Source organism: Nycticebus coucang, chromosome 24 (genome assembly GCF_027406575.1).
Source record: "Nycticebus coucang isolate mNycCou1 chromosome 24, mNycCou1.pri, whole genome shotgun sequence".
Lineage (NCBI taxonomy): Eukaryota > Metazoa > Chordata > Mammalia > Primates > Lorisidae > Nycticebus > Nycticebus coucang.
The window spans coordinates 12,159,421-12,187,320 of NC_069803.1; the positions used below are offsets into that span (position 1 = coordinate 12,159,421).

General features: G+C 38.6%; 1 protein-coding gene across 9 annotated transcripts in view; it reads right to left on the reverse strand.

Annotated features, from left to right (window-relative positions):
* The window catches only part of RBPMS (RNA binding protein, mRNA processing factor), a 190,141-nt gene that overhangs the window by 76,930 nt on the left and 85,311 nt on the right, over window positions 1-27,900 (reverse strand). For 8 of the 9 annotated variants that reach the window (XR_008377413.1, XR_008377416.1, XR_008377417.1 and 5 more), the window contains exons 3-4: window positions 26,561-26,599; window positions 25,298-25,360 (exon numbers count right to left, since the gene is read on the reverse strand). Coding sequence is in view for 3 of the 9 variants with exons in the window: in XM_053578763.1 (XP_053434738.1) it covers window positions 25,298-25,360; window positions 26,561-26,599 (102 nt within the window). In the remaining 6 variants the exon portion in view is untranslated. Of the gene's footprint in view, window positions 1-25,296; window positions 25,361-26,560; window positions 26,600-27,900 lie in introns of those variants that run through there. The other variant, XM_053578760.1, reaches the window with a different exon arrangement.

The window sequence follows — 27,900 nt, forward strand, 5'->3', positions numbered from 1 at the left end:
TCTGATCTAGTGAACCACTGGATCTGAGGCATATGCACTGAACTAGATGAAACTGCTTTTCCCTGGTAGGATAAAAATATAAAGTAGCAACAGTTTCGTAAGATTCAACCCAGTAAGTTAAAAGAGTTCCCCAATTGACTCCAGTAAGATTTTGACTGACCCTTCTTCCAATATCTAACTCCAAATGAAAACCCTCTTCAGCTTGAAGGAGCTTGGGGATCTTGAAACCCCAGCCCAGTCAGGGGTCTATGCTTAAGGGGAGAAATGATCTTTGCTTAAGTTATAGGGTTTTAACAACTCATTCTAATAGAGAATGTAAATCATTGTCACCAGAACTACACACAGTATACTAAGATCTAACTGTACAAAAATCCGTTTTTCTTTTGTGACAATCTGCTGGGCTCCTCTCTGGCCTTACAAATCTTCTAACTTTTATGACGTTATGATGAGGTCAATGAAACTCTCAAGCCAAGGTCAAATTTATCATCAATCCCTCAGTACCTGGATCTTGCTTTACCATTTCCCTTTTCCACACCACCCTCCTTATCTTGGTTTCTGATTGTAAAATCCAGATCCTGAGGGTTGGAGCACTGGTATGCCTCTTTAGGTTTTCCCAGGTACAGACCCCAGTAAATACCCAGAGCAGTTTCATAATCTGCTGTTAGATCCTTTAAGATTTGGAGTTCTATCAGGTGGTAGCTGAACTACCTGGTAACCACCGCAGGTCTTTCTTATCAATTGACTGAAGCCAAATTATGATAGCTTTTTGTCTTTCTCTTTGTGGAGGTAGCAGTGCTCATCCTGCAAGGCCTAAGACATCAGATGGTATAGTGGAGGCTGGGGGATGGTGCAGCAAAGTAATTTCCTTTCAAATTATCAAGAATTACCAGGCACTTCAAAGCACTCTTCTAGGATGAGTTTATGAACTTAATTGTCAGATCTCATATAATGACAGCTTTAATGGCCATTATAAAAAAAGTTTCAAAATTGCTTTAAGAGTGAACTAGGCACTGGTGTCAGTGCACAGCTTCCCGAGGGAATACTTCGAAGGTGACTATAGTGGTATTCAGCACTGAGATATGTAGCATTTTTTTCTAGGATGAGTTCGTAAACTTAATTGCTCAACCTTGTATATGCTCTGCTGAGGTGTGGGGGGTTCACAAGGCATTTATATGTGAATTCACTGAGATCATTACTTAGTTGGATTTCTTAGCAACATCTTGCCTTCTTCCACAATAAACTCAGTGCTCCAATAGCAGTTACCTTCCCTACAGTTGCCCAGGACAGGGTAATAAATCATTTAATAGAATGATTCCTATTACCTATTCTTGCACATGTTGCACTGAAAAAATTTCTAGTCCTAACAGTATACGGGAAAGACAGGGACAAGGTATTCACAGGCCAGAGGCAGCTTCATTATTCTACTGTACTCAAGACTACTTTTTAATACCATAAAAATACATGAGTCCTTTCTTGTTAAGTTGCTAAATATTGAAGTCTATTTTATTTACAACTTAAATTTCTATTTAACCTACTACTTAATACTGATGTAACTGGAAATTCACTGTTCTTATTTTAAAAGCCGTTATTTTAGTTTTTTTTTGGTAGAGACAGAGTCTCACTTTATCACCCTTGGCAGAGTGCCATGGCGTCACACAGCTCACAGCAACCTCTAACTCCTGGGCCTAGGTGATTCTCCTGCCTCAGCCTCCCAAGGAGCTGGGACTACAGGTGCCCACCACACCACCCAGCATTTTTCTGTTGCAGTTTGGCCGGGGCTGGGTTTGAACCCGCCACACTTGGTATATGGGGCTGGCACCCTAGCCACTGAACCGCAGATGCTGCCCTATTTTAGATTTTTTTAATAATAGCTTTGAGGTATAACTCAAAGACTGTAACATTCACTCTTTTACAAGTCAATGATTTTTAGCATAAATACAACCCTCACCACTTTGTCTTTCGAATCTCTTCATCGCCTTACAGAGACTCTCTGTATCCATTAGCAGTCATTCCCCATTTCTCCCTCTTCTCCTCCAAGCCCCGTACCCAACCATTAAACTACTTACAGTCTCTATTAATTTCCTTATGTGTTGTGGACAGTTCATATAAACGGAATCATACATGTGGCCTTTTGTTATTGGCTTCTTTTACCTAGAACAATGTTTGCGTGGTTCATGCATGATGTAGCATGCAGCAGTAACTCTTTATTGCTGAATAATATTCCATTGTATGGGTATACCACTTTTTGTTTATCCTTTCATCAGCTGAAGGACACTGGGTTGTTTCATCTTTTTGACTGGAATGAAACTTGTGTTTTTATGTGAACATGTTTTCAATTCTCTAGGATACAAGTGCTGTATCATGTTAGCTGTGACAACTTTTCTGAAGAACTGCCCAACTTTTTAAAAGCAGATATACTATTTCAATTCTCTACCAATGTATGCAATCTAATTTTTTCTATACTTGCCAGATACTTGTTATTGTCTGTCCGTTTTATTTTAGCCACCCAGGGTGTAAAGTAATATCTCATTGTGATATTGCTTTTGATTTGCTTTTCTCTATGCTATTATATTTTAAGACATTTTGTAAAGAAGGGTAAGAATAAAATCTTTCTACTATTTTCAAAGAACATTTTGGTCACAGGAAAGGAAATATCCTAGAGACCACTAATCTTTTAAAAGCATAAAAGAAAATGAATCAGAAGAACTAACTTTTTTGCCTTTTAGAAGTAAAAAAAAAAAAAAACAAACTATTTAGAAACAAACTTTTCTGAAAATTACTGACAGACTTGTCATTTCTATCAGAAACTAGGAGGTCTCACAGGGACCAAGGTATGCTTTTAGTACTGTTTTCAGCTTTCTCTTGTACAGGCAACATAAAACAGACAGATTAGAAATAGATGCTAGGCCGGGTATATGCAAAAGTTTCCCTGGGAGTAGGTGAACACAATTGTTACATTCAGCTGGATAGTAGGTCAAAAACAGATCCGTATCTGGGTAATCCCTTATAATGGAGTGCACAGGATACATGCAGAGAAAACAGTGTGTCAGTTAAGTTAAAAGTGAATGAGTAGATATTTTCTACCATTTATTAACATATCATTATGTCATAAGAGAAAACTTATAGAACCCAAACATTTTTATCTATGACTTAAAATCTCAAGAGCTGGAATTCAGTAGAGAACTGGGTCAGGTTCTTTGGTCCTAAGGAGTAGTGTTAGCTACGTAAAGCACAATCCACATAATTTTAGTACTGACTTTTTATTTTTATTTTTTGTAGAGACAGAGTCTCACTTTACCGCCCTCAGTAGAGTGCCATGACATCACAGGACTCACAGCAACCTCCAGCTCCTGGGCTTATGCGATTCTCCTGCCTCAGCCTCCAGAGCAGCTGGGACTACAGGCACCCGCCACAATACCTGGCTATTTTTTTGTTGCAGTTCGGCCAGGACTGGGTTTGAACCCGCCACCTTTGGTATATGGGGCCAGCGCCCTACTCACTGAGCCACATGACTTTTTATATTGAATTAACTTAGTAGTTCCTAACTATGCACTCTCCATTGCCCCTTGCCCCTACTCCTTATGGATATCTGGAAATACGTGAAAATGCTGAGGCTATCATGTGACTGGGAGCCATACTGGCATTCAGGGGGCAGGAGGCAAGGACAGTAAAGTTCTACAAGGAACAGTATGGTCCACATAATAGGAGAACTGTCTCTTTATCCAAAATGGCAACAGCCCCCCCAACACAAGTAGAAAAATTAAGATCCAGAAAAATAAATTAATCTCCTTAAATTCCCAGTACACTATTGGTAGAATCTGTAACAGAAATCAATTTTCTAATTCTCAATTGGGTATGCGTGTATGAGGACATTACAGTTATGTGAGATTCTTTATTTTACAAAGACCACATTGTTCTCAGATAATAATAGAGGTTGTTATTCAGTTTCCATTGAGCTGAAACTTAGGTAGATGTGCGTTCCAACAGAGAATGAATAAGGGAGGGAAAGAATCCATCAGATGTAAACCGTATTTCATACTTTTCCTAAATAAGGGCATTGCTTGCAGAAACATCAGGACTGTTAATACAACAGCTTGTGCTGTTGGGTCATTGCCCATTGAGAAAATGTATCAGACCAATTACATCTTGTTCTTTTTCTTAATCCAACTACCTCCAAGTGCTTGCTCTGGGTTTACCTTAGAACAATCTCATTAATACTCATTGTCCTCCTTGCCTAAATCAGAGTCATTTGAAAGTATGTGTCCCTTTCCATTGGTAAAATAGCTATAATAATACACTTCAAGAAAAAGACCCCCTTCCAAGGGCTCTCTGTTTAATGAGGCCTTGGGGCCATTCTGGCTAACACTAGACTATGAGTTCAGGTACAATTCCTTGCTCCACTGCTTAATTTAATAGTTTCCAGGAAGCCTTAGTTTACTGGTCATCTTGTACCCTTTTTACCTCTTGAATGAAAAAAAAAAAAAAATCTGCGTAATTTTTTTTCTAAACTACATGTTCCATAAAACAAAATAAGATTTTATCCACTTTGAAGTTTCCACAGGCTTATTCTTATTTTCAAGACTATGTAATTTCTCCTCAGAAAGTACCTGTAACAAGCTAAGTGTTGTAACAGGATCATCTCGGCTATGATAGAGAAGCCTAATATCACCCCTCATTAACCATCCTAGGTCTTGGTATTAAAAATTTTTAATAGTATTTCCTAGTGATTAGGCCACTTCCTAAAATAACATATCCTTGGTTTTGCTTTTATTTTTGTGAATGGACCATGGTACTGAAACTCCCTTCCACCACTAAGCAAAACTCCTACAATGAAACCTACAAACTGATTAAGGGTAAGAACCTTTCTGCCCCTACAATAAGAGAAAACCTCATTTCTGCACCCTGAACTCAGAAAGACTTGGAAAGCACCTAGGACAGCTGTTCTCAAACGACCCCTTTTTTCAATTTGTAACAACGCGTCAATTAGGAAGGTTGAGAACCGCTGACCTAAGAGAAGTCAGTCTTGATCAATCCTCTTCTACTGATTTATAGATGTAGCAAGAAAACTAGTTCTCCAGGAGACAATCAGATGTGGTTTATTACAGCAACCAACCATTATAAAATAGAGACATCCCAACTCAAGGTCACAACCAATTTTGGGAACCTCCCATACAAATAAGAGGATTAAGTTATGAGAATCAGGAGTGTAGTTTTGGGGTGGCCCTGTGGCTTAAAGGAGTAAGGCGCCAGCCCCATATGCCAGAGGTGGTGGGTTCAAACCCAGCCCCGGCCAAAAACTGCAAAAAAAAAAAAAGGAGTGTAGTTTTGGAGCCTGACTGTCTAAATTCAAACACTGCTCCACTGTTGACCTTGGATAGGTTCTCTGCTCTTTCTGTACCTCAGTTTCCTCAACTATAAACTGGGAAAGAAAACCATCCATATCTCACAGGGCTCATTGTAAAGATTAAATGAGTTCTTATAAGTGGATCAATTACGGCCAGGCATGTGATTAACAACCACTAATCCCAGTGGCCCAGTGCTCAGCAGCTTTGGAGCTACTCTTCCAAACATGAACTGACAGGGTTTCTTCTCCTTTTGCCTTTTTGGAGAGGTGCTTCTGTCATTTGTGAAAGAAGGAAGAGATTCACATTCAGATCTGAGATCACCACGCGGGAGAAGCAGCAAGATACCTGAGCTGCTGTCTAATCTGATGCAGTGCAGTTTCAGAGAATTCTTTTATACCATCTGTTTTCATTTTCTCCACAGGAAGTTAATAAGTGTCCTGCTCCTCTCGCCCTATTTCTGTTCATTCACACAGGCTGAGTAGCTCTTAGGGGCCGCCTTGCTGGTAACTGCAGATCTCTTGTAGAAGAACTAGGCAAACATCTGGATCTCCATCTGACTTGACCATCCACCCTCAGGTAAATTAATTTCTTTTCCATTAATATACACTTATACTTTTTGTGTTAGCCAGCCACCCCATGCCCTAGGAGAATCTGCTTTGTATAGGATGACTATAAAGTCATGACAGGGCCTTTGAAGAAGCTATAAACACCATCTTTAACATGTCAACGGAATCAGAGTCAAGCAGGGTTTATTTTGCAAAAGGTTGAGAAGGCACGATTGTTTGAACTTTTGCTACTATGTTCTGAAACTATCCTGAAAAACATGACTGAAAAGGCCTGGGCCTTGACAATGACAGGAAGAGGTTGTCTGCAAGCCAAATGTGGTCAGGTACCATTAAAGCAATATTTTACAGTGATGCTTTGAAATAGATATTACATGGAAAGAAACATAGGCCAGATTGCAGATGGTACTTTTTTACTCAGTAAGCTAGATGGTAACATTTTTACACTGAGAACAGGGGTCAACTGCACCAGTAGGGATACAGGCAATTCTCAGAAACCGTAGTTGGTGTCACAACAGACCATTTCATTGTATAGTCCTCACTGCTTTATCTTGTGGCTCATTGTTAAGATAATGATTACACCCATAAGCATCCTCTCTTTTTCTTTGCTGGCCTTTTACTCCTGCGAAGGCACTCACTCAAAGGGCACTGAAGAAGAAAGCTTAAAAGGAAGTAGCTCCTAGGCAACAGTGTTCAATTTAGTTAAGATTTTGACTCTGAGAGGATCTTGTGATTTAAGGCAAACCTACAAACTTTTTTTTTTTTTTTTTTGGCCCCGGCTAGGTTTGAACCCGCCACCTCAGGCATATGGGACTGGCGCCCTACTCCTTGAGCCACAGGCGCCATGCTACAAACTTTTTTTGTTTTACAAACTAACTTTTAATGGTTCAAATGTGCTTAATTTTGGCCAGGACATTGAAGTCTGCTGTCTGTCACTTGCTTAACACCAGAGAAACCTCAGAATGTTCAAGACTAACTTCACTTATTTGAGAAATCAATAGAAGATCTGCCTCAACCAAGCACATCCTTGCACTTGACCAAAGCCTTAAGGTGTCACTTCAAAAATTTTAGAGATTATCCCTGGTAGTCTAGGAGTTAGGGGAAAAAATTCAGAAATTAGTAATAGCCTAAAGAAAGGTAGGGTAGAAAACATGCTTTGTGAATGTAACTGTGTAGATTTCTAGGTAAGTGGCTCAACCCTCTAAAGCTCAGATCAGGGGCTTAATGAGTTTGACACAAAGAAATAAAGAAAACAAACAAAGAAAAGAAATCACAACCCTATTCTCGGTCTACATTACTAAACCAGGCCAGTCAAGAAAATACACACCTTTGGTGACATAGTAAATTTGATGAAAAAGCAAAGGTTGTTTATGTGCAGTCATTATCAATTACAACCGGAAAAAAAAATAACTCCCTTTTTCTAATGATAGCAAATTGAGAGCATAATTTTCATTCATATATGCTCACGTAGCTTATGTAAGTACAAAACCCATGATTACATTGGGAAGGAATGAATTTACTAATAGTTACTAATTTCATATCCTATTGGTAGGTAACCACAAGGTCTTTTAAAAATAAGGTTTTTAATTTTTTAAGTTAAAAGACTTACAGGTATTGAGACTAGTGTTCAGAGGATGATGTATGCTCTTTAAGCAAAAGACTAATTATATACAATTACACATGAATCTTCTAATCGAAAAGGAGATCAACCTGCCTTTGCATCCAACATGCATTCAGCACATACCAGGTAAAAGACGACAGTGGACATGTGTTGTATGAAAGTGCTTTATGAACTCAAATGTTGAATGATCAAAACTGTATAATATAAACAGTCTCAGAATTATAAAAATCAAGTGTGTCTGTTTATGTAAAAAAGCATATAGAGAGTAAGTGCTACTTGCGAGGTAGGCAGATGAAGAGAATGCATTTAACATGCTCTTCTTTTAGCTTCACCTTAAGTGCTTGTTAGGTCATTTGAGGACCTAACAGCTTAACTTTCTGAATATGCTTTAAGGATCACTCTGCAAGGTTTACTTTGAGCTTTTATTAGTGGCTGATGCAAAAGAAAAAAAGAGGTGGAGGAAGGAGAGAAAAATAGAGCTGACATAAACAAACTCTACGGCTGAAAAGAGACAGTTGCCTGAACTTTCCAAAACCATTTGAAAAAAGACTTCCATTTAAAGATCATACTTAGACCACCATAAGCCTCCAAGTACATTTTTATAGCCCTATTTCTGCTCTCCAGTTTTTTAGCAATGAACCCCCCACACCTAGCAGGATCTATTAAAGCAGTGGTTCTCAACCTTCCTAATAACTCAACCCTTTACTTTAATACAGTTCCTCATGTTGTGGGAGTCACCACATAAAGGGTCGAGGCATAGGAAGGTTGAGAACCACTGTATTAAAAGCCTCTCACTGTGCATGCATAACCAAGTTTAGTAATGTTAATAAAGTTAAAAACAAAAAGGTAGGGGGAAATATGGATATTCTACTTACTGATTTTCTCTCCCTCCTCCCTGTCTTGATCTAGTTATTGATTTTCAAGCTGCATAACCAGATAAAAATTCTTTTTTTTTCCCCCAAGACAGAGTTTTACTCTGTCACCCTCAGTAGAGTGTTGTGCCATCACAGCTCACAGCAACCTCAAACTCCTGGGGATAGGTGATTCTCTTGCCTCAGCCTCCCAAGTAGCTGGGACTACAGGCACCTGCTACAGCACCCAGTTGCTTTTTTGTTGCATTTGTCATTGTTGTTTAGCAGGCCTGGGCAGGGTTAAAACCCACCAGCCTCGGTGTTTGTGGCTGGTGCCCTAACCACTAAGCTATGGGTGACGAGCCCACATAAAAATTCTTTAGAAAGGAAAAGCTGTATTATGTTTTAAAAATAAAGATTTCTGTAAGTCAATATGCTAACTATATCAATAATCGTTCATCAGTTCTCAAAGTCACTTCTTACACTAACACTACTATAGGTAAGTCAATTCGTTGGGGGGGGGGGGAAGGGTGTGTGTGGCTCTGATGAATACAGTAAAAATGTGGACCTAAGGAAACAGGGTAAGACTTCCTCCTTAAACTTACTTTTTGAAAACCTCTCACCTATGAGTTCTACCATTTAAAACTTACACATAAGTTAGCTGAAGAAGTTAAACAGTCAAGTCCAAACTTTGGAAGTTCACTATAAAGTAATTTCTGAGCTACAGAGTCAAAACAAAGTGAAGCAAAACACACTTCACACCTCCAAGGGACATTAAATCTGTGCTGTTCCTCCATCTAAGGCATCCCTAGTTAAGACCATCTACTAGTGATCTGACAAGGGTGAGGTGGAATCTCTCCCCTTCTGCAAAAAGGCTTGCCTAAACAATACACCCAAAGTCAGGAATCTCACTGGCTATTGACAGATTACATATATATATATTATAAAACAGATTATAGCAAATGGATACAAGGGTCTTTGAAATAAAGATTCAACTGGATTTGAAATGGAGGAAGACAAGCACAATTAAAAGGTAGAATAAAAGGGATAGGAGGGTGTACTTGCTTGACTTACAGTATTTTATAGGCTTGAGAATTTTTTTTTAAGGTTTGAGAATATTAAGAACAATGTTGGGCGGCGCCTGTGGCTCAAGGAGTAGGGCGCCGGTCCCATATGCCAGAGGTGGCGGGTTCAAACCCAGCACTGGCCAAAAAATCACAAAAAAAAAAAAAGAACAATGTTGCCACTAGGTTTCCCTAAAAAGCTCTAAGGAAGGACAGACAAGTCAACTTCCCATTATTTAATATTAGGTCACTAAATTTGAAATGTCTGATTTCCATTCAAAAGTTTAGTTTATGACATCTCAAACAAGAAGCAGTACAATTAAAGAATGACCCTAAACTATTGACACACTTCTGCTATCTTAACAGTAGTTTGTGTACAAAACATGCTGGCAGTAAAGAAGCTTGGACAGAGAGTAGTGATAAAATCCCAAAAGGGATTTTCCAAAACTTGTTGAGAATTGAATATTTTTCCTTGAAAGAAGTGGTTCGATCAAAGCCTGGCAGTAGTAGTCAGTTGGTATAGGTCTGGTGAACATGGAGGATGACAGTTTCCATATCCAGCTTCTGTAGTTTCCACGGTATTATTTGTGTGGCATGCTTTCTTGCAAAAGGATGAGCCTGTCAACTAACGTCGGCTTCTCAACTGAAAAGCGCCCTCATCATTTTATCCAAATGGTTGCAGCAGAAATCTGCTAAAATCAACTGGCCAGATTTCATGAAGCTGTAGTGAATAATACCAGCACTGGACAACCAAACAGGCAGGATTAGCTTTTTTTGATGAATATTCAGTTTTGGACTGTGTTTTAACATCTCCAACCATTTTGCTGAATGCTTGCGATTGTCAAAAAGAATGCGTTCTTCCTCACACATAATGATTTGGTGTACAAATAGTTTATCTTTATATTGTGACAACAAAGAAAGGCAACCTTTGAGATGAAGATTGAAGAGATGTCATTTAGCTATTCTTTTTTTTTCTTTTACTGTAGTGTCACCATGGGAACAATGCTGTGGCATCATAGCTCACAGCAACCTCAAACTCTTGGGCTTAAGCGATCCTCTTATGTCCTGAGTAGTGGAACCACAAGCGTGTACCACACAGGTCTAGTTTTTTGTTTCCTTTCCTAATATTTTTTTTTCTTTTTTTTTGTAGCAGAGACAGGTTCTCCCTCTCGCTAAGGCTAGTCTTGAACTAAGGAGGCCCACCCACCTTGGGGGTGAACCACTGTGCCCAGATGAGATGTCGTCTCTTCTGGGGCTCATTTAATTCATGTGGAACCCATCTATTGAGCTTGTGTCCCAGCTTGTTTAGTCACACACAGGTTGAGATGGAACCATTAATCTATTGCAGTGTTCAGCAAGTCATTATCTACCTTGGTCTCAAGGTTGCCTATGTGGTTCGTTTTCTAGACTAAAATCACTAGACTTGAACTTCTCAAAGTGTCTAGGTTCTGTGCATTCATTAGCCACATATCCTTCCCAAATACTTTGGTGATAATTTAAGCTGCACTGGTTCCACGATTGAACTCATGTTAAAAAGTAACACAAATTTTTGACCTATCCATGATCACACAAAAATTGCTCTAAAAAAACTAAAAGATAATCACAAGCCGAAATGTGCAACTGCAACTGAAAGAATGAGGATGTATCTTCACAATAAAAACAGAGAAGTGTCAAAGGGAAATTGCCAGAGATATCAACTGTCAAACTTGGTACTTAAAGAAATTGAACATTACATACTTAATAACTTCATATATGACAATGATTAGAAGTACTCTGACCCAATGGAAATTGAGATACTACAGAGATTATTTTAAAACCAGTACATTGGAGGCTGGGCACAGAAGCTCACACCTGTATTCCTAGCGCTCTGGGAGGCAAAGGAAGGTGGATCACTTGAGCTCTAGAGTTTGAGACAAGCCTAAACAAGGAGACCCCATCTCTGCTAGGAAAAGAACACCCCCAAAACAAAAAACCAACTAGCTGGGTATCACAGCATATGCCTGTAGCCCCAGCTACTCAAGAGGCTGAGGCAAGAGGACTGCTCAAGCCATGGCACTCTATCCAGGGTGATAAGAGTGAGATTCTGTGGGATGGGGTGTGAAGGGGAAGGGGGGGAGGAGGGGGGAAGGGAGAGGGGAGACAGGGAGGGAGGGAGGGAGGGAGGGAGGAAGGGAAAAAAAAAAACCCCTAGTACACTGGAAAGGGGGCTTTAGGAATAAAAACAAGTCCTTTATAAAGGATAACATTCTCATTAATCATGAGCACTTTTACCAATCACTGAGTGTCAGCGGCTTTAAAAAAATAACCAATCTCTGGGGCGGCGCGTGTGGCTCAGTCGGTGAGGCGCCGGCCCCGAGGGTGGCGGGTTCAAACCCGGCCCCGGCCAAACTGCAACCAAAAAATAGCCGGGCATTGTGGCGGGCGCCTGTAGTCCCAGCTACTCAGGAGGCTGAGGCAAGAGAATCGCGTAAGCCCAGGAGTTGAAGGTTGCTGTGAGCTGTGTGAGGCCCCGGCACTCTACCGAGGGCCATAAAGTGTGACACTGTCTCTACAAAAAAAAAAAAAAAAACCAATCTCGGAGATCTGTAGGGAGGACACCAGGACATCCCCAGAGCTGTGAAATGGCCTTACTGTCTCTAAGCCAGAACTCATCACCTGTCTGGAGCAAAGCAAAGAACCATGGAAGATGAAGACACAGATGACACTAGTCAAGCACCCAAAATAGGCCGGGACCGCACCGGCACCTGCCCGGACCTCCTTAAGAGTTGCGGCGCCCAGCCCAGACCTCTGTAACAGCTGGGCCTCGACCCCCCGACCAGCCAGGGACTCCCAGGACTCTGCACGCCTTGACCAGGAACTGCAGGAGCCGCGCAACCCGGCGTCCTCCCTCCTATACCCTCCCTGCCTCCACACCAGCCTGCTCGTCTGGCCAGGGACACTGGTAGCTGCATGCCCTCTGGAGCCCTCCCTGCCTCTGCGCAGAGACCTTCTCCTGGCCATAAACTGCTGGAGTCTTGGGCTCTGTGCCAAAATCACTGGGCACCAGGCACTCCCAGAACTGTGGGCACCACCTCCCACCCTGTTGCTGAATCAGAGTGTGTCACACTCCGGAGCTGCTTCCACAACCAGAACTCCCCTGGCTGGGGCAGCCCCAGAGGAGTTACACAAGGTCACTCCCTACAAAGATCCACCGACAATAGATTGATCCAGCTGGGGTCTTGGAGAGACACCTCCCCAACTCTAAGGACAGCCAGAGGCAACAGTGAAAAACAATCATGAGGCGAAATCAACAGAAAAACTCTGGCAGAGTAGATAAACTCCCCCAAGGATCAATGGGGCAGACACAGCACAAGATCCCATGTACAAACAAATAGCTGAGATATCAGAAACCGAATTCAGAATCTCGATAGCAAATAAGACCAAATTAGAATTCCAAGCAGTAACCCAAAAGATATCTCAAGAATTCAACAAATTCAAAGACCAAAATGACCAAAGATTTTGACACATTGAGACAAGAAGTTGCAGCCCTCAAAAGATCTGAGAAACACAGTAGAATCCCTAAGTAACAGAATGGAGCAAGCCGAAGAAAGGATTTCTGACATTGAAGACAAAGCTTTCAAACGCTCCCAAACTCTCAAAGAGGAAGAGAAATGGAGGGCAAAAACAGATTACTCTCTCAGAGAGCTCTGGGATAATTTGAAGAAAACCAATATTCGTCTTATAGGGATCCTCGAAAGCGACAAAGTGGCTTCACAAGGCAGAGTCTCTTCTCCATGAGATTATGAAGGAGAACTTTCCAGACATGCCAAGAGTCTGAAATTCAGATAGTAGACAGTTTCAGAACTCCAGCACGACTCAACCCAAATAAGACATCCCCCAGACACATCATAATCAATTTCACTAAAGTTAATATGAAGGAGAAAATTCTCAAAGCAGCCAGACAAAAGAAAACCATCACCTACAAGTGCAAGAATATTAGAATAACTGCAGATCTCTCTGCTGAAACCTTTCAAGCTAGAAGAGGATGGTCATCAACTTTTAATCTCTTAAAACAAAATAAATTTCAACCCAGGATCCTGTGCCCAGCTAAACTGAGTTTCATTTATGACGCAGAAATTAAATACTTCAATGACATTCACATGTTGAAGAAATTTGCAATAACTAAACCAGCTCTCCAGGATATTCTCAGACCTATCCTCCATAAAGATCAGCATACTCCTCCACCACAAACTAAACCCACCCAGAAAATTTATCAAATTCCAACTTCCACAGTCACAAAAGGATTAAAAATGTCCACCGGACTCTCCAAAGGCCTATCAATATTCTCAATTAATGTGAATGGTTTAAATTGTCCTCTAAAGAGACACAGGTTGGCTGACTGGATACAAAAACTCAAGCCAGATATCTGCTGCATACAAGAATCGCATCTTACATTAAAAGACAAATATAGACTCAAGGTGAAGGGATGGTCATCTATACGCCAGGCAAATGGAAAGCAGAAAAAAGCAGGCATTGCAATCCTATTCGCAGACGCAATAGGCTTTAAACCAACCACAGTAAGGAAGGATAAGGATGAACACTTCATATTTGTTAATGGTAATACTCAATATGATGAGATTTCAATTATTAATATTTATGGACCCAACCAGAACGCACCTAAATTTTTAAGAGAAACTCTAACAGACATGAGCAACTTGATTTCTTCCAGTTCCATAGTAGTTGGAGATTTTAACAGCCCTTTAAGCAGTGCTGGATAGATCCTCCAAAAAGAAGCTAAGCAAAGAAATTCTAGATTTATTTTTAAAATATTGAAAAAATAATACTTCGTTTTATATGGAATCAGAAAAAACCTCGAATAGCCAAAACATTACTCAAAACAAAGCAGGAGGAATCATGCTACCAGACCTGAGACTGTACTATAAATTGATAGTGATCAAAACAGCATGGTACTGGCACAAAAACAAAGAAGTAGATGTCTGGAACAGAATAGAGAACCAAGAGATGAATCCAGCTACTTACCGTTATTTGATCTTTGACAAGCCAATTAAAAGCATTCAGTGGGGAAAAGATACCCTATTTAACAAATGGTGCTGGGTGAACTGGCTGGCCATCTGTAAAAGACTGAAACTGGACCCACACCTTTCACCATTAACTAAGATAGACTCTCACTGGATAAAAGATTTAAATTTAAGACACGAAACTATAAAAATTCTTGAAGAAAGTGCACGGAAAACTCTTGAAGGAATCGGCCTGGGTGAGTATTTTATGAGGAGGACTCCCCAGGCAATTGAGGCAGTATCAAAACTACATTACTGGGACCTGATCAAACTAAAAAGCTTCTGCACAGCCAAGAACATAGTAAGTAAAGCAAGCAGACAGTCCTCAGAATGGGAGAAAATATTTGCAGGTTATACCTCCGATAAAGATTTAATAACCAGAATCCACAGAGAACTCAAATGTATTAGCAAGAAAAGAACAAGTGATCCTATCTCAGGGTGGGCAAGGGACTTGAAGAGAAACTTCTCTAAAGAAGACAGACGCACGATCTACAAACACATGAAAAAAAGCTCATTATCCTTAATCATCAGAGAAATGCAAATCAAAACTACTTCGAGATGTCACCTAACCCCAGTAAGAGCAGTCCACATAACAAAATCCCAAAACCAGAGATGTTGGCGTGGATGTGGAGGAAAGGGCACACTTCTACACTGCTGGTGGGAATGCACACTAATACGTTCCTTCTGGAAGAATGTTTGGAGAATACTTAGGGACTTAAAAATAGACCTGCCATTCGATCCTAAAATTCCTTTACTAGGTTTATACCCAGAACAGCAAAACTCACAATATAACAAAGACATCTGTACCAGAATGTTTATTGCAGCCCAATTCACAATTGCTAAGTCATGAAGAAGTCCAAGTGCCCATCGACCCATGAATGGACTAGCAAATTGTGGTACGTGTATACCATGGAATATTATGCAGCCTTAAAGAAAGATGGAGACTTTACCTCTTTCATGTTTACATGGATGGAGCTGGAACATATTCTTCTTAGCAAAGTATCTCAGGAATGGAAGAAAAAGTACACAATGTACTCAGCCCTACTATGAAGTTAATTTATAGCTTTCCCATGAAGGCTATAACCCAACTAAAGCACAAGAATATGGGGAAAGGGCCAAGGAAGGGGAAGGGAGGTGGAAGGTGAGGGTGGAGGGAGGGTAATGGGTGGGGCCGCACGGATGGTGCATCTTAGAATGGGTACAGGCGAAACTTACTAAATGCAGAATACAAATGTTTGCATACAATAACTAAGAAAATCCCATGAAGGCTACGTTGAACAGTTTGATGAGAATATTTCAGATTGTATATGAAACCAGCACATTTACCCCTTGATTGCACTAATGTACACAGCTATGATTTAACAATAAAAAAAATAAATAAATAAATACAAATTAACCAATCTCATTTAATGTGATCTTCTTACCCTTTGAGGTAGGCATTATGAACAATGTATTAAGAGGAGGAAAATTAAGGGTTGAAGAAAAGCTCCTAATCAGTAAAGTGGAAGAAGCTACATTTGAAGTACATCAGCCTAATTTTGACAGCATCATGAGAAATGGTTATTCAGAAGACACGCTTTCCTTGTGTGTCTTAGCCTCAATTTAGAGATTTAGTATATTTTTACAGGTGCAATCTAATTTGCGTAAATATACACAAATATATAAAATTTCCTTAACATATCAAATATATTGTACTTTTTTGGGAGAAAGGGGAAACAGAGTCTCACTGTGTTGCCCTGGGTAAAATGCTATGGCATCATCATAGCTCACAGCAACCTCAAACTCTTGGGCTCGTACAATCCTCTTTCATCAGCCTCCTGAGTAGCTGGGACTACAGCGCCACCCTCAACAATACCCCACTATTTTTTTTTTAAAGAGATGGAGGTTTCCCTTTTGGCTCAGGTTAATCTCTGAACTCCTGAGCTCATGCAAGCCATCTACCTCAGAGTGCTAGGATTACAGGCATAAGCCACTGTGCCCAGCCACACTTTGCATTTTTAATACGAGTAAATTAAAATTTTAAAATTTTAAGGATAGTTTTAGGCACATTTATAGAATTTGGTGAACACTCCTACAGATAAGGACATGATGAAGTTTTGTTAAAATCAACGTACTATAACTGCCTAGGCCATCCCTAACTAAAAGCTTCCCCTTAGTTTTGTCACTCATTTATTTAGCATTCTAAGATGTATAAACTGCCAGACTCTTTTATAACCTGCTTGGTTGCCTTTTTCATATAGGTGTATCTATGGCTTTTCTGCCTTCTATTGAATGTGCTTTAATTTGAACATTACATTTGCCTTATAAGTAAAGACCAAAATCCTATGAGAAATCATACTGATAATTATTGTGTACTTGGCTATAGTTTTTCTATTTTTAGTACAGACAGGGTCTCGTTTTTGCTCAGGCTAGTCTGAAGCTCATGAGCTCAAGCAATCCACCTGCGTTGGCTTCCCAGAAAGGTAGGATTATAGGCCTGAGTCACCATGCCCAGCCTGGATTCTATGTTTTATTCCTATTTTTAAAAGCATATGTAGAAATAATACTTTTATTGTTTGCCTGCTTTAACACTTAAGAACACGACATGAATTCCTTTCCATGTAACTTCATTCTCATGTCCCATAAAGTTTCCAGATTTACTCTATGAGTTTTTTCTTTATTCATTCATTTAATTATGATCAATGTCTGTGTAAAGCAAATAAAGGAAAAAAAAATAAAAGATTCAAAATACAAAAGAACCATTGGTTACCAGTTTACAGTAGGAATTTTCTACCTAACTACTTTTCTGGGGAAATTATGCTTATCTTTTAACTTTAAAACATTAATCTTACAAATCATCTTGCTGCACATGGCCAAAAACACAAAATGCTATATGTACTTGTAAGGAAATAAAAATACAAGAATAATTGATTAATGTCATTTCAAAATAGCCTATTTCACTTTGAGGAGGTTAAGTTACAACCCACTTCTCAAGTTTTAAGATGTTCTAATGCATTCCAATCACAGAGTTAAGACCAAGGGTGTTTCAGCTTTTAGGACCAAAAGTTGAAATCCTTATAGATTATCAGAAACATTAAGCCAGTATGTGAAAGGCAGCTCTGTACCTTCCAGTCATTGCAGTGGTGTGATCATTCACTAAAAAGTAAAGAGAACAACAAAGACAGTGATTTAAGGTGCCAACGTGTGCTGTTCTGCAGAAAAGTCAATGCTATAGACAGTCCGGAAAGTCAATACTTTTTGGTTCTAAAACTGAATCAGCATCTCAGCAGCAAAACAAGTCCTAGTAACCCAGTCTTTGCAGTTCAGGTTCCACAAAAGCTAACTGTTAATGTATTTTCTACTTACACATGTAATAGTGGCAAATTTGAATCTCAGTATTTTCTGAAATACCTGAAGAGCCATGGAGGAGAAAGGGCGAAGTCAAATGAGATACCATTTTCAAAATGATATGAGTGTTTAAATGATGCAAGTTTAAACGAATAGATCCTCAAAAAAGGCCGCACTGGAAATTCTGAGAGCTGCCATGTAATTATCTGATGAACGTTTTATCTAAAGTAGAGCTATACAAACTTGAGATTTCCACATAGGCATATACCTGTCACCGGAAATGCATACTGGTTTATGCGTAAGGACCTCTGAGATTCCTGCCTATCTCCCCGAGTAAAGGATGATTCTAACATTTCTGGCTACTTTTTATTTTTCAGACTTCTTTTGGATTTCTTTTACTAGTGCTGTATCTTCTAGTTTTCTATATAAATCATTCATTCAAATGCCTCACTCTTCTTCAGGCAAAGATTAATCAGGAATTTAACAAATTCTTCATAACTAAATAAAATATATCTTCATTTGTTTTTTTAGAACAACTTTTATCTTATCTGCTGTACTACCCTAGGGATGTTTTGTAACAATCTAAATAGCAGGGTCATCATAAAGAGAGCAGAGCACAGAACTGAGCTCTTGCTAACTAGTGCCTTAAAAAAAAAAAAAAAAAAAAAATCATACTTGGGTTATGAGTCTTTGTGATGAGCTAATTTCAAATTTCTTTTGTGGGCTAAGAGAGGGAGGTAGCTGGATTAAGCTGTTTATCAAGCCCCAGAGTACATACACACAGTTGAAAAAGAGAGAAAGGGCTTGCATTATGGTCACTCTATATTGACCTAAGCCAAGTCTTCAACCAAGTGATGTCCAATGGCTGCCTTAAAACTCTGCAAGTCACAAGTAAGCAGTTATAAACAGATTTAACAGATAAACACTAGGATCAGGATCTCATCTGGCAGTCCTGCATATTTCCCATCCAAAAGTCCCAGCTGGGATCTTACTAATTGGGCCTCTTCAGCCACTTTTGAGCACCAGGCTAAAAGAAACCTAGGGAGAAAATTTTAAAACTGATAAAAAACATATTGACATGGTGCCTGGCGGAGAAGGGGGTGGGGCGCCAACACGGGCCATCTGGATGCTTGCATTTGTGAAAAGTTTTGTTTAGTAGAAATATTCACCTAACTCACAAGCTGTACAAATATTAAGATCAAAAGTCCTAACTTGCACAAGGTATCAGGAAAACCTGCTATACAGGAAACAGACTGTCATCCAGCCATCTGTCTAAAGCCAAAATGACTTTGTGTGGCCAGTGCCTGTAGTTTATGTCTACATCTTATGGCCAAGAAAGCATAGTCACAACATAGGTTTACTTATTGAGCACTGGCAAATCTTTTTGCTTGGTGATTGCCCTTTAACACTCTTTAGAAGTGTATAATACCCCCATTTCTCAGACAAGAAATGGTATGGGACTAAAATTAATTAGACCCAACTGTTCAGAAATTTGATAGTTGGACAGCTCAAACTATTTAACACAATTAAAATTATGTAGAAAGCTGGAATTCACTGTGATATAAATAACGCTAGTGTTTACTTGAATGCCAGGAATTCAGAGATGAAAAAGTGATGTTTTCCTGCTTATATAAGTTGTTTTTGTTAACATATGACTATTATACTATTAAGTACTTTTAAAGTATTAAATACTTTTTAAAAATGTTTTCTTATAATTATTAAAGATTTTCCTAAATATTCTCCTTTGACAGCAAATACTGTTGAATCAGTAACTTTCCTCACTAACCAAGAAGTAATTTAATAGCGGGCATGGTGACTCACGCCTATAATCCTAGCACTGTGGGAGGCTGAGGCAGGAGGAACACTTGCACTCAGTAGTTTGAAACCAGCCTGAGCAACATAGTGAAACCCCCATCTTTACAAAAAATACAAAAATCAGCTGGAGTCATGGCAGGCACCCAGCTACTCAGGAGGCTGAGGCAGGAGGATCACTTGAACCCAGTAGTTTGAAGTTGCTGTGAGCTAAGCTGATGCTATAGCACTCTAGCCTAGGAGGCCAGCAACAGAATAAGACTATGTCTCCCAAAGGAAAAAAAAAACTTTAATACCATATACATTTCAATTCCTCTTACTCTTTCCACTTATTATTAAGGCTCCTTTGCACTGGAAGTCTGAGTGACAGTGACCTTTTTCTTCTTCAAAACAAAGCTACTTTTCATCTCTTTGAATATTCAAAGTTTTAGACCTTGAGAAAATACCTTTCCTTCAACCCTTCTCTTATTAAATGAATCACACAAAGGTTGAGATTTTTCCCCTTCTGTTATTTATTAACAATAAAACAAACTGTTTAAGGGTAACATGGTCCCATTAATTAGAACTGCCATGGTAGAAAAGTTACTAATCCTTTAAAAGAAACATTTTAAATCACACAGGATTCCTAAAGAACTTCAATCTATTAAAATCAGTCAATAAGCTTTTATTTTTTTAGCAAGAACTCAGTAATGAGTTCCTATCTAGGATTATTGTCCCAAAAACAAGAAATAAGCACAATTGAGGATATGTAGAAATTGGAACTTCCATACTTTCCTAGTGGGAATGTAAAATGTACAACCACTATTGAAAATGGTTTAGCAATAAGAAACTAAAGAAAAAAGCTAACCATACAATTATCATATGATCCAGAAATTCCACTCCTAGGAATATAACCAAAGGAAACGAAAACAGGGACTTAAACATTTATACGCCCATGTTCGCTGTAGCACTATTCACAACAGCCAAAAGGTGGAAACAATGCACATAACCAAGTTTCCATCTGTAGATGAATAAACAAAATGCATATATCCATACAATGAAATTTTATTCAGTCAAAGAAAGTTACATTCTGATAATGCCATAACATGACTGAAACTTTAAGGCATAACAAGAAAAAGAAGCCAGAAAGAAAAGGACAAATATTTCAATATTTAGAATATGCAAATTCATAGAGACAGAAGGTAGATTAGAGGCTTTCAGAAGCCAGGGAAGGCAGAATGTAGAGGTATTGCATAAAGGTTACAGAGTTTTAGCTTGGGCTGACACAACAGGGTCAGGACTAGATAGTGGTGATGGTTGCACAAACTAGTCAATGCGATTAATCCCACTAAATTATATGATTAAATCCATTTAAATGGCAAATATTAAAATATATTTTATCATAATTTAAAAATTAATGTGAGATATTAACATTGAAATGTATACTTCAAATTATATAGTATGAATTATGCAGTATGTGAATTATATCTCAATAAAGCTATTTAAAAAATACTTTGGGAGAGAACGCCACTGGACTTGAGGGTACAGTTACAATTATAGAACACTTAGATTAATTATAGTTCGAAGACCAAAGTCTATCAGTGTACTAGCCTAAGCAATGTTTAGTTGTGAGGGCAATTTGAAGTAATGTAGTATGTATCTGATTATGTCAGACTCCCCTAGGTCTCATTAATAGTTTATAATCTAGACCAATAACAACTATTCAAAATCAGAAGAAGGATAGCAAACAAACGGCATATAACAAACAGTATGTCCTAAAAAGTCTACAACCATTTAAAGGGCTTTAGATGGGCAATTTCTAAATGCCAGTAAGATAATGCCTGTTATAGAAGTAACTGGCCGGGCGTGGTGGCTCACGCCTGTAGTCCCAGCGCTGTGGGAGGCCAAGGCGGGTGGATTGCCTGAGCTCAGAGGTTCAAGACCCATATGAGCAGCAGTGAGCCAGAGTAAGACCCCGTCTCTACTAACAACATCAAAAAAAAAAAAAAAAAAAAAAAAAACAGCTAGCAACACAGGAGAAAGAAGAAAATCAACAAAAAAGGAGTACTTCAAACAAAGAAGAATGAACAAGCACACTGAAATTAAAAATAAAAAAAAAACTAAAAAAAAAAAGAAGTAATAATCAGGAATTCGTGCGTAAGTCTATTGATCTGAAAGGCAAATCATTCTTGTTTATTAAAACAACATTTCTACTAGACAACAAAGGCAATTTTGAGGTTCTCACAGTTGCTGGGAATAGGCAGAGAAGGCTTATTCCCACATCTGCTCAGGATCTTTTATCCTATTCTGTATTCTGTGTTTCTTTTTAAAGTTTCCTCAAGTCAGAATTTTTCCCAAAACCAAGTCCCAATATCAAATACTAAATATAATTTGATACTACGGATTACCAGTGTCCATTTCTATAAGCATGGAAATTAAAAGAACTGCCAGTACAGAAATTACCAATGCATGCAAAGGGTGAAAAATGTCAGATAATTTGCTGTCAGATTAAAGAATAGATGGAGTTTCTAATCATGTGGATTAATGGAATCATAAAAAACAAGAAGGGAAGTCTGGGTTTGGGTTATTCTTCACCTAATTTGGGAGTTTTTGCTATAAAAACAAAACATACTGTTATTTATTGTAGGAGACTTGTGTAATCCCTCTGATAGAAGTTCAGTGCTAGGACTTAACTCAATGGGAGCATGTATTTCCAGAAAATTATCAAACTGAAGCACAGTCCAAAAATAGAAGAAAATAAGTGGATTTAAAAACCATTCATTGTGGGAAAAGACTAATTATTAATACTAATTACTAAACCAGATAGCAACCAGGATACAGAAACAATAACAAGAGAAGCTCCAAACATGGAGAAGTGGTTTATAATACTGAAACTTACTAGACTGAGGCTTAAGTTTCTCAATAGTAGAACAAAACAAAACATTACAACATTGAACTGACTCCCCAGAGGAATGTGAAAAAAAGCTTCTAAGAGAAGCCTGAACAGACGACATGAGAGGAGAAAATTTTGTAATGGTCATGAGCATTGTATGTTTTAAAATCAATTAGAAAAGATGACCCTGAAAAGAGCCTAATACATTGACTAAGTTGAAGATAACTATTAGCTTCATAATTAAGTACATTACCTTGAGAAGGCCCATTTTCTCTGCTGAAGAAACTCTGCCCCATGGTCACGTACCAAACTTTATCATGGCCATTTTTCCTGGACAATGTGAATTAAATAGTCCTGTGATTGCCACCAGGAAAAATGCAGCAACATTTCACGTACAAAGCAAACAAGTGCTGTCCACATATAAAATGGACAGACTGAGATGCGGGAGGCTTAGTTTTAGTTGCCTCCTAGCTGTAGCTCTAAACCTACATTTGGTAACTGAATCACCCATCTTCTCTAGGTCAGTTTCCCTAACTGTAACACTGAGAGATTTCTAGATATCTCTAATACTTCATATATAAGTTTAAAAAGTGAAAAAGAAAGAAATCACGCAGGAGCTTGTAATTAACTCTATATTCACGAGTGAGCCCTGGGCCTCCCTCGTTACTCCACATGTAAATATAAAGTTACCCATAAGCCCAGAATTAAACCAGTTTTATTTGGAGTCATCTCTGAGTAATTAATATGTGAGTAGGAAACAGCATTAGTGATTCTAAATAAAGGCTTGCTACCAGTGACAAGAAGGGGTAGCTGAATGAAAGGAAAAGGATAACCTAAAACCAGATCTCAGGACCAGAAAACACAGTGATCTGAGGGCTGGTTGGCATTCAGGTAAACAGGCTTAAATACCTCTATCCCTACATTATAGTGGTTCAATGCCTGGTATTTGTAATGATAACCGTTGAACAACCAAGAAAAATTGAAATTATGCTTGCTGTACTCTATCCAGTAAGGTACACAGTCTTTGACTATTACCATTTACACATTTAAAAAATAAACTTCAGCTATCTTTAAAAAAAAAATCCAACTAATGCCTAAGGGAATGTTGCCTTGTCAGATGAGTGGGTCACTATAAAAGGCTATTTGTTCTTCAGACAGTGAGTCAGTCATCTTTACACAAAGAGCAGAAATAAAGTAATAAAGTAAGGCCATGAAAGTCCATTCTGTGAACAAACTTCAAGTGCTGTCACTTCAGAACAATGAAAAGAATATGATGAAAACGTCTACCATAACTTTAAAAGACCCAGAACATTTTTGACAATATTTTCTAATGTGATATTAGAAAGCAGTGCATCTGGTTAGAATAAAAGAATATACAGCCTGAGTAGAATTTGTGGATTTTTTTAAAGTTGGTTATATTAAAAAAATATGAATGCAAAAATCATGAAATAAATTTTTATATCAGAACATTGAATTATATACTGTACTTTAGTGTGCACCACTGGTATTCAATAAATAACTGCTTTATACTTTGTTCTAGAGAAGAGGAACAGTGTGAGCAGGCAGTTATACTGACCAAAAGATCATTTATCCAAATCCAGGAAAATTCTGGATTCTCTGATGTTCACAGAATCCTAAAATGCTCCCATTTACTTTACATGAAAACCAACAATATCAAACTGCTTTTTTTGAGAGTGTACACTTTTTTTTTTAAATTTCAAAGTCTGAGAACCTTGCCAGTTTGTGTCATAGTGACATCGTTACACCAAATAAATAGATTCACATAAAGGCTTTCCCTTGGGTCCCCAAGTCCTCAAAATACCAGGTCTCTCCAACAGTCTCTAACAGCACTCTTGAAATGTTTGGCAGAGGCACTTGCCAGGCACCACAGAGCTAGCAGTAAGTTACCAGAGGTGCTTGCACTGTAATCAGTCAAGAGGTCACTTGCCTTTTAGGAAGCACCACTAAATATTCTGCGCCACTTTAATCAACATGTATTCACTGTCCCCTGGGCCAACTGCCTGGAGCATGATGGAACCAGACTTTAGGTAGACTCCTTCCCCAAGGACAGGCCTTCAGCATACAGAACTAAATTCTGTTTCCTTCCACCTTCTGTAGGCTTAGTTCCCTTAATTTGTTTTGTTTTTCAAAACAAATTTTTCCATCTAAAGAGGAAAAAGATTAAAATAATTCTGGAAAAAGTCTCAAAACATATGGCAGATAGGATACCAACAAGCTAAAGACAGGCATTTCTACTCCCTTACAATGAGTATAACTTATATAAAAATGCAGACTGTCTTTTGGGGAAGCCTTATATGCAAATTTTAGTGGGCTAGAATAGACCTGTTTAGGAGAAAAAAAAAAAAAAAGCCACACACCTAAAAAGAAAACTTTATGAGATAAGAAAAGCCACGAGTTTGATCTACCCTTGGTTTAGCCTTTTGGAGTATCATGATAGGCAGCTCACCTCCCCATCATCACCTCTGGAGAAAACCACCAGTGCTGCACACCGCTGTGGTGTGATGGGACTGGATTCAAAAAAGACTCACATCATCAGATATTTTGGGTATTTCAGTATAAGTTATCAAGAAGCAAAATATTATTTAGTAATTTGCACATCTGATCACAGTTCTTAGAAAAAGCTTTTTCCATGGTTAATTGATGAACACCTCCCTGTTACGCTAAGCAGTCATATTCCTTCCATTCAAATTCCGGTCCAAAAAGATTCTGTTACTTCCCACGGCCTCATGAGGAAAGCCCCTAAGATTGTATCATCAGTACTTACATTTAAAGCATTCTTTGCAGCTTCTGCTTCTGAGCGACTGTCAAAACTGACAAAGCCTACAGGCTGAGGAAAGAAAGAGAAATATGAAGAAAAAAATCAGGGGACATCTATTTTTTGGGGAATAGGTGATGTCAAACTGAAGAGCTAAGAAAATGACCACAGGCAATGGAGAGAAACAAGAAAGCCAGTCCCAAAGAATGGCTCAGTGGACTTAGCCAAATTTCTAACATGAATCACAGGGATGGTGAGGGTAGTTCTTCAAGGGCACAGCTGGGGATTTAGAAAATCACAAAAAAAAAATCTAGAAGTGGCTGGAAGGTGAATAGTAGTGAACAAGGGAATAGAGGAAAACTTGGGTTGGAGAGACTCTACTTTCCTAAATCAAATTCACTGTACCTCAGTTTCTTCATCTTTTAAAATGGAAAGAGAACCAAGTCACCTTTTGGTACACTGTAAGTGCAAGGAATACAATGATACAATGATAAAACCCCTATACTCTCACTCTATGACCAAAATTACAAAGTGAACATTTTTGTCTCAAATCCCCCGGCATGTCTTTAAAAATCCTGTTAATTAGGCATGTAAAGCACTCTGTTCCAAGTAAACAGAAGAAGAGGGGTCTTAATCCCTTTGGACTCTACTATAATCTTTCAGCCAGAAGTGGGCTGGCAACATAGCTTATTTCTGATGAGCCAGAAAGAGGAAAAGTGATTGGGAAGGTGAGTATGCCAAGTGTTCAGCTTTAAAAAATAGAAGGAAAAAAAAATCTTACAGCTAAAATCTCTAAGAAGCTTGTAGGACTATTAGAGCCACTGATTACCACTTCTGTTCTCTACCTTCTATGCTCCATTATTATCTGCCTGTTTAGGGATTTGAGAAACAACATGATTCTTCACCATCTGATACAATATTCACATCAACTGCAAAAGTATTATCTGTTTAACCTCATAAATAGAGGAGAGAATTGGGAATAAAAGTGAATTTAGATAATAAACTATCATTTCCTTTGAACATACAAATCAATATACACTTTGTTGGATGCACTGTATTTGCCATCCTCTCGGACACTCTTAGAAATTCTAGCTGAAGACTATGGAATTAAGAGTCATTTTCATGTGCTAATTCCTAATTGATCTCACCCTTAATTTCAAAACCACATAAAAAACCCAAATCCTAATGGGAATAAAAAGAATGTTGAGCTTCAGTAACACTTCTGAAGAAAGCTAAAAGGTGATATTTTAAATGCAAGTTTAAAATTCTTACCTGCTTAGATGTGAGTTTTATAAGAGAACCCTCATAGCCCTGAAAAGAGAAGAAAAAAAAAAAATTAGCCAAGTTAAGAGCATTAGAAAAAAAGGTTAACTGCAGTACTATATATTGCTAAAGTAAAAGTAAATGCTTAATAACTATCAAGTCTCTACTCCAGCTCTTCTCACAAATGCTTAAGTAAATGGGAATGCAAACAGCATACTGCATGTGCACACACCTGCCTGTTTTCTTTCCAGAGGCCAAAGAAAAATAAATCAAGCCCCCAAATTCATGTATTTATCTATGTTTCTCTTCCTTATATTTTTCCATGAAATTATGCAATGATGGAAAAATGGGTGTTTCTGTCAACAGCAAGTCATTTTGTTTTCTTAATTTAGATAAAAATAAGCATTTTCATAAAACTCAATGAGAGAAGGGGGTAAATAAGAAGGTCAGAGCATTTATTGACTTGGTTATGCATCTCCTATAGAATAAAACCAATAAAACATTAAGAACGTAACAGGTATAACTTATTGATCAAATTTTCAAGACTTCCAGAAAAGGTTAAACAGGCAGTGATAGTGAATTCTGCAGAATTCTTTTGCTTATGTATTGAAGCTGCCAATTTTCATGCTCGAATTCTGATTGGGATATGCTAAAATCTGCTGGGCTTTTACTCCAGCTCATCCTCAAGGTGGAAATACTCCCTTTCATGCCCTCTCTTCACCCTCCCTGGCTCCTCCGGATAAGGGTAACAAAATGTGTTTATTTCCTAAAATAATCAATAGCTGGTGGCTAGCACTGATGGATTACACAAGAGGGGAAAAAAACACCACTTGACATGATTGACCACCTACACATATCAGTGAAGAGACAGATTTGCAGACTAGGGTGAGCCTCCAGGGACTTTAATTAAAAGAGGGTTGTTAGGAATGTACCAAGGTCCTGACTTGAGCACTGGGGTTTCTGGGCAGGATGTTGAGATTGATTCATCCTCCCATCTTACCAGCAGAGAACTATGTTACCAATTAGCTACTATAAACATTTTACCTCAAAGGCCTTGAGCTCTTACAGCCAGAGAGGTCATGATTCATAGCCTTGCCTCTTTCTTATTTCAAGGTACTCTCTTCTGAAAAACCTGCAGGTTTTAACACCCTGAAGGCCTTGGAGGCAAAGGACAAAAGGATATTTCACTCAAGTGAAACACTACTGGTAGGGATATACTGTATTCTCAAGTCAAACAGAGAAGCAATTTAACAGTAGTTCAGAACAGGGTTGGCAGAGTCAGATTGCTGGGGTCTGAATCCTGGTTCTGCCACTTACAGCATTTGTGTCTAAACGTGAGCACAATTCAT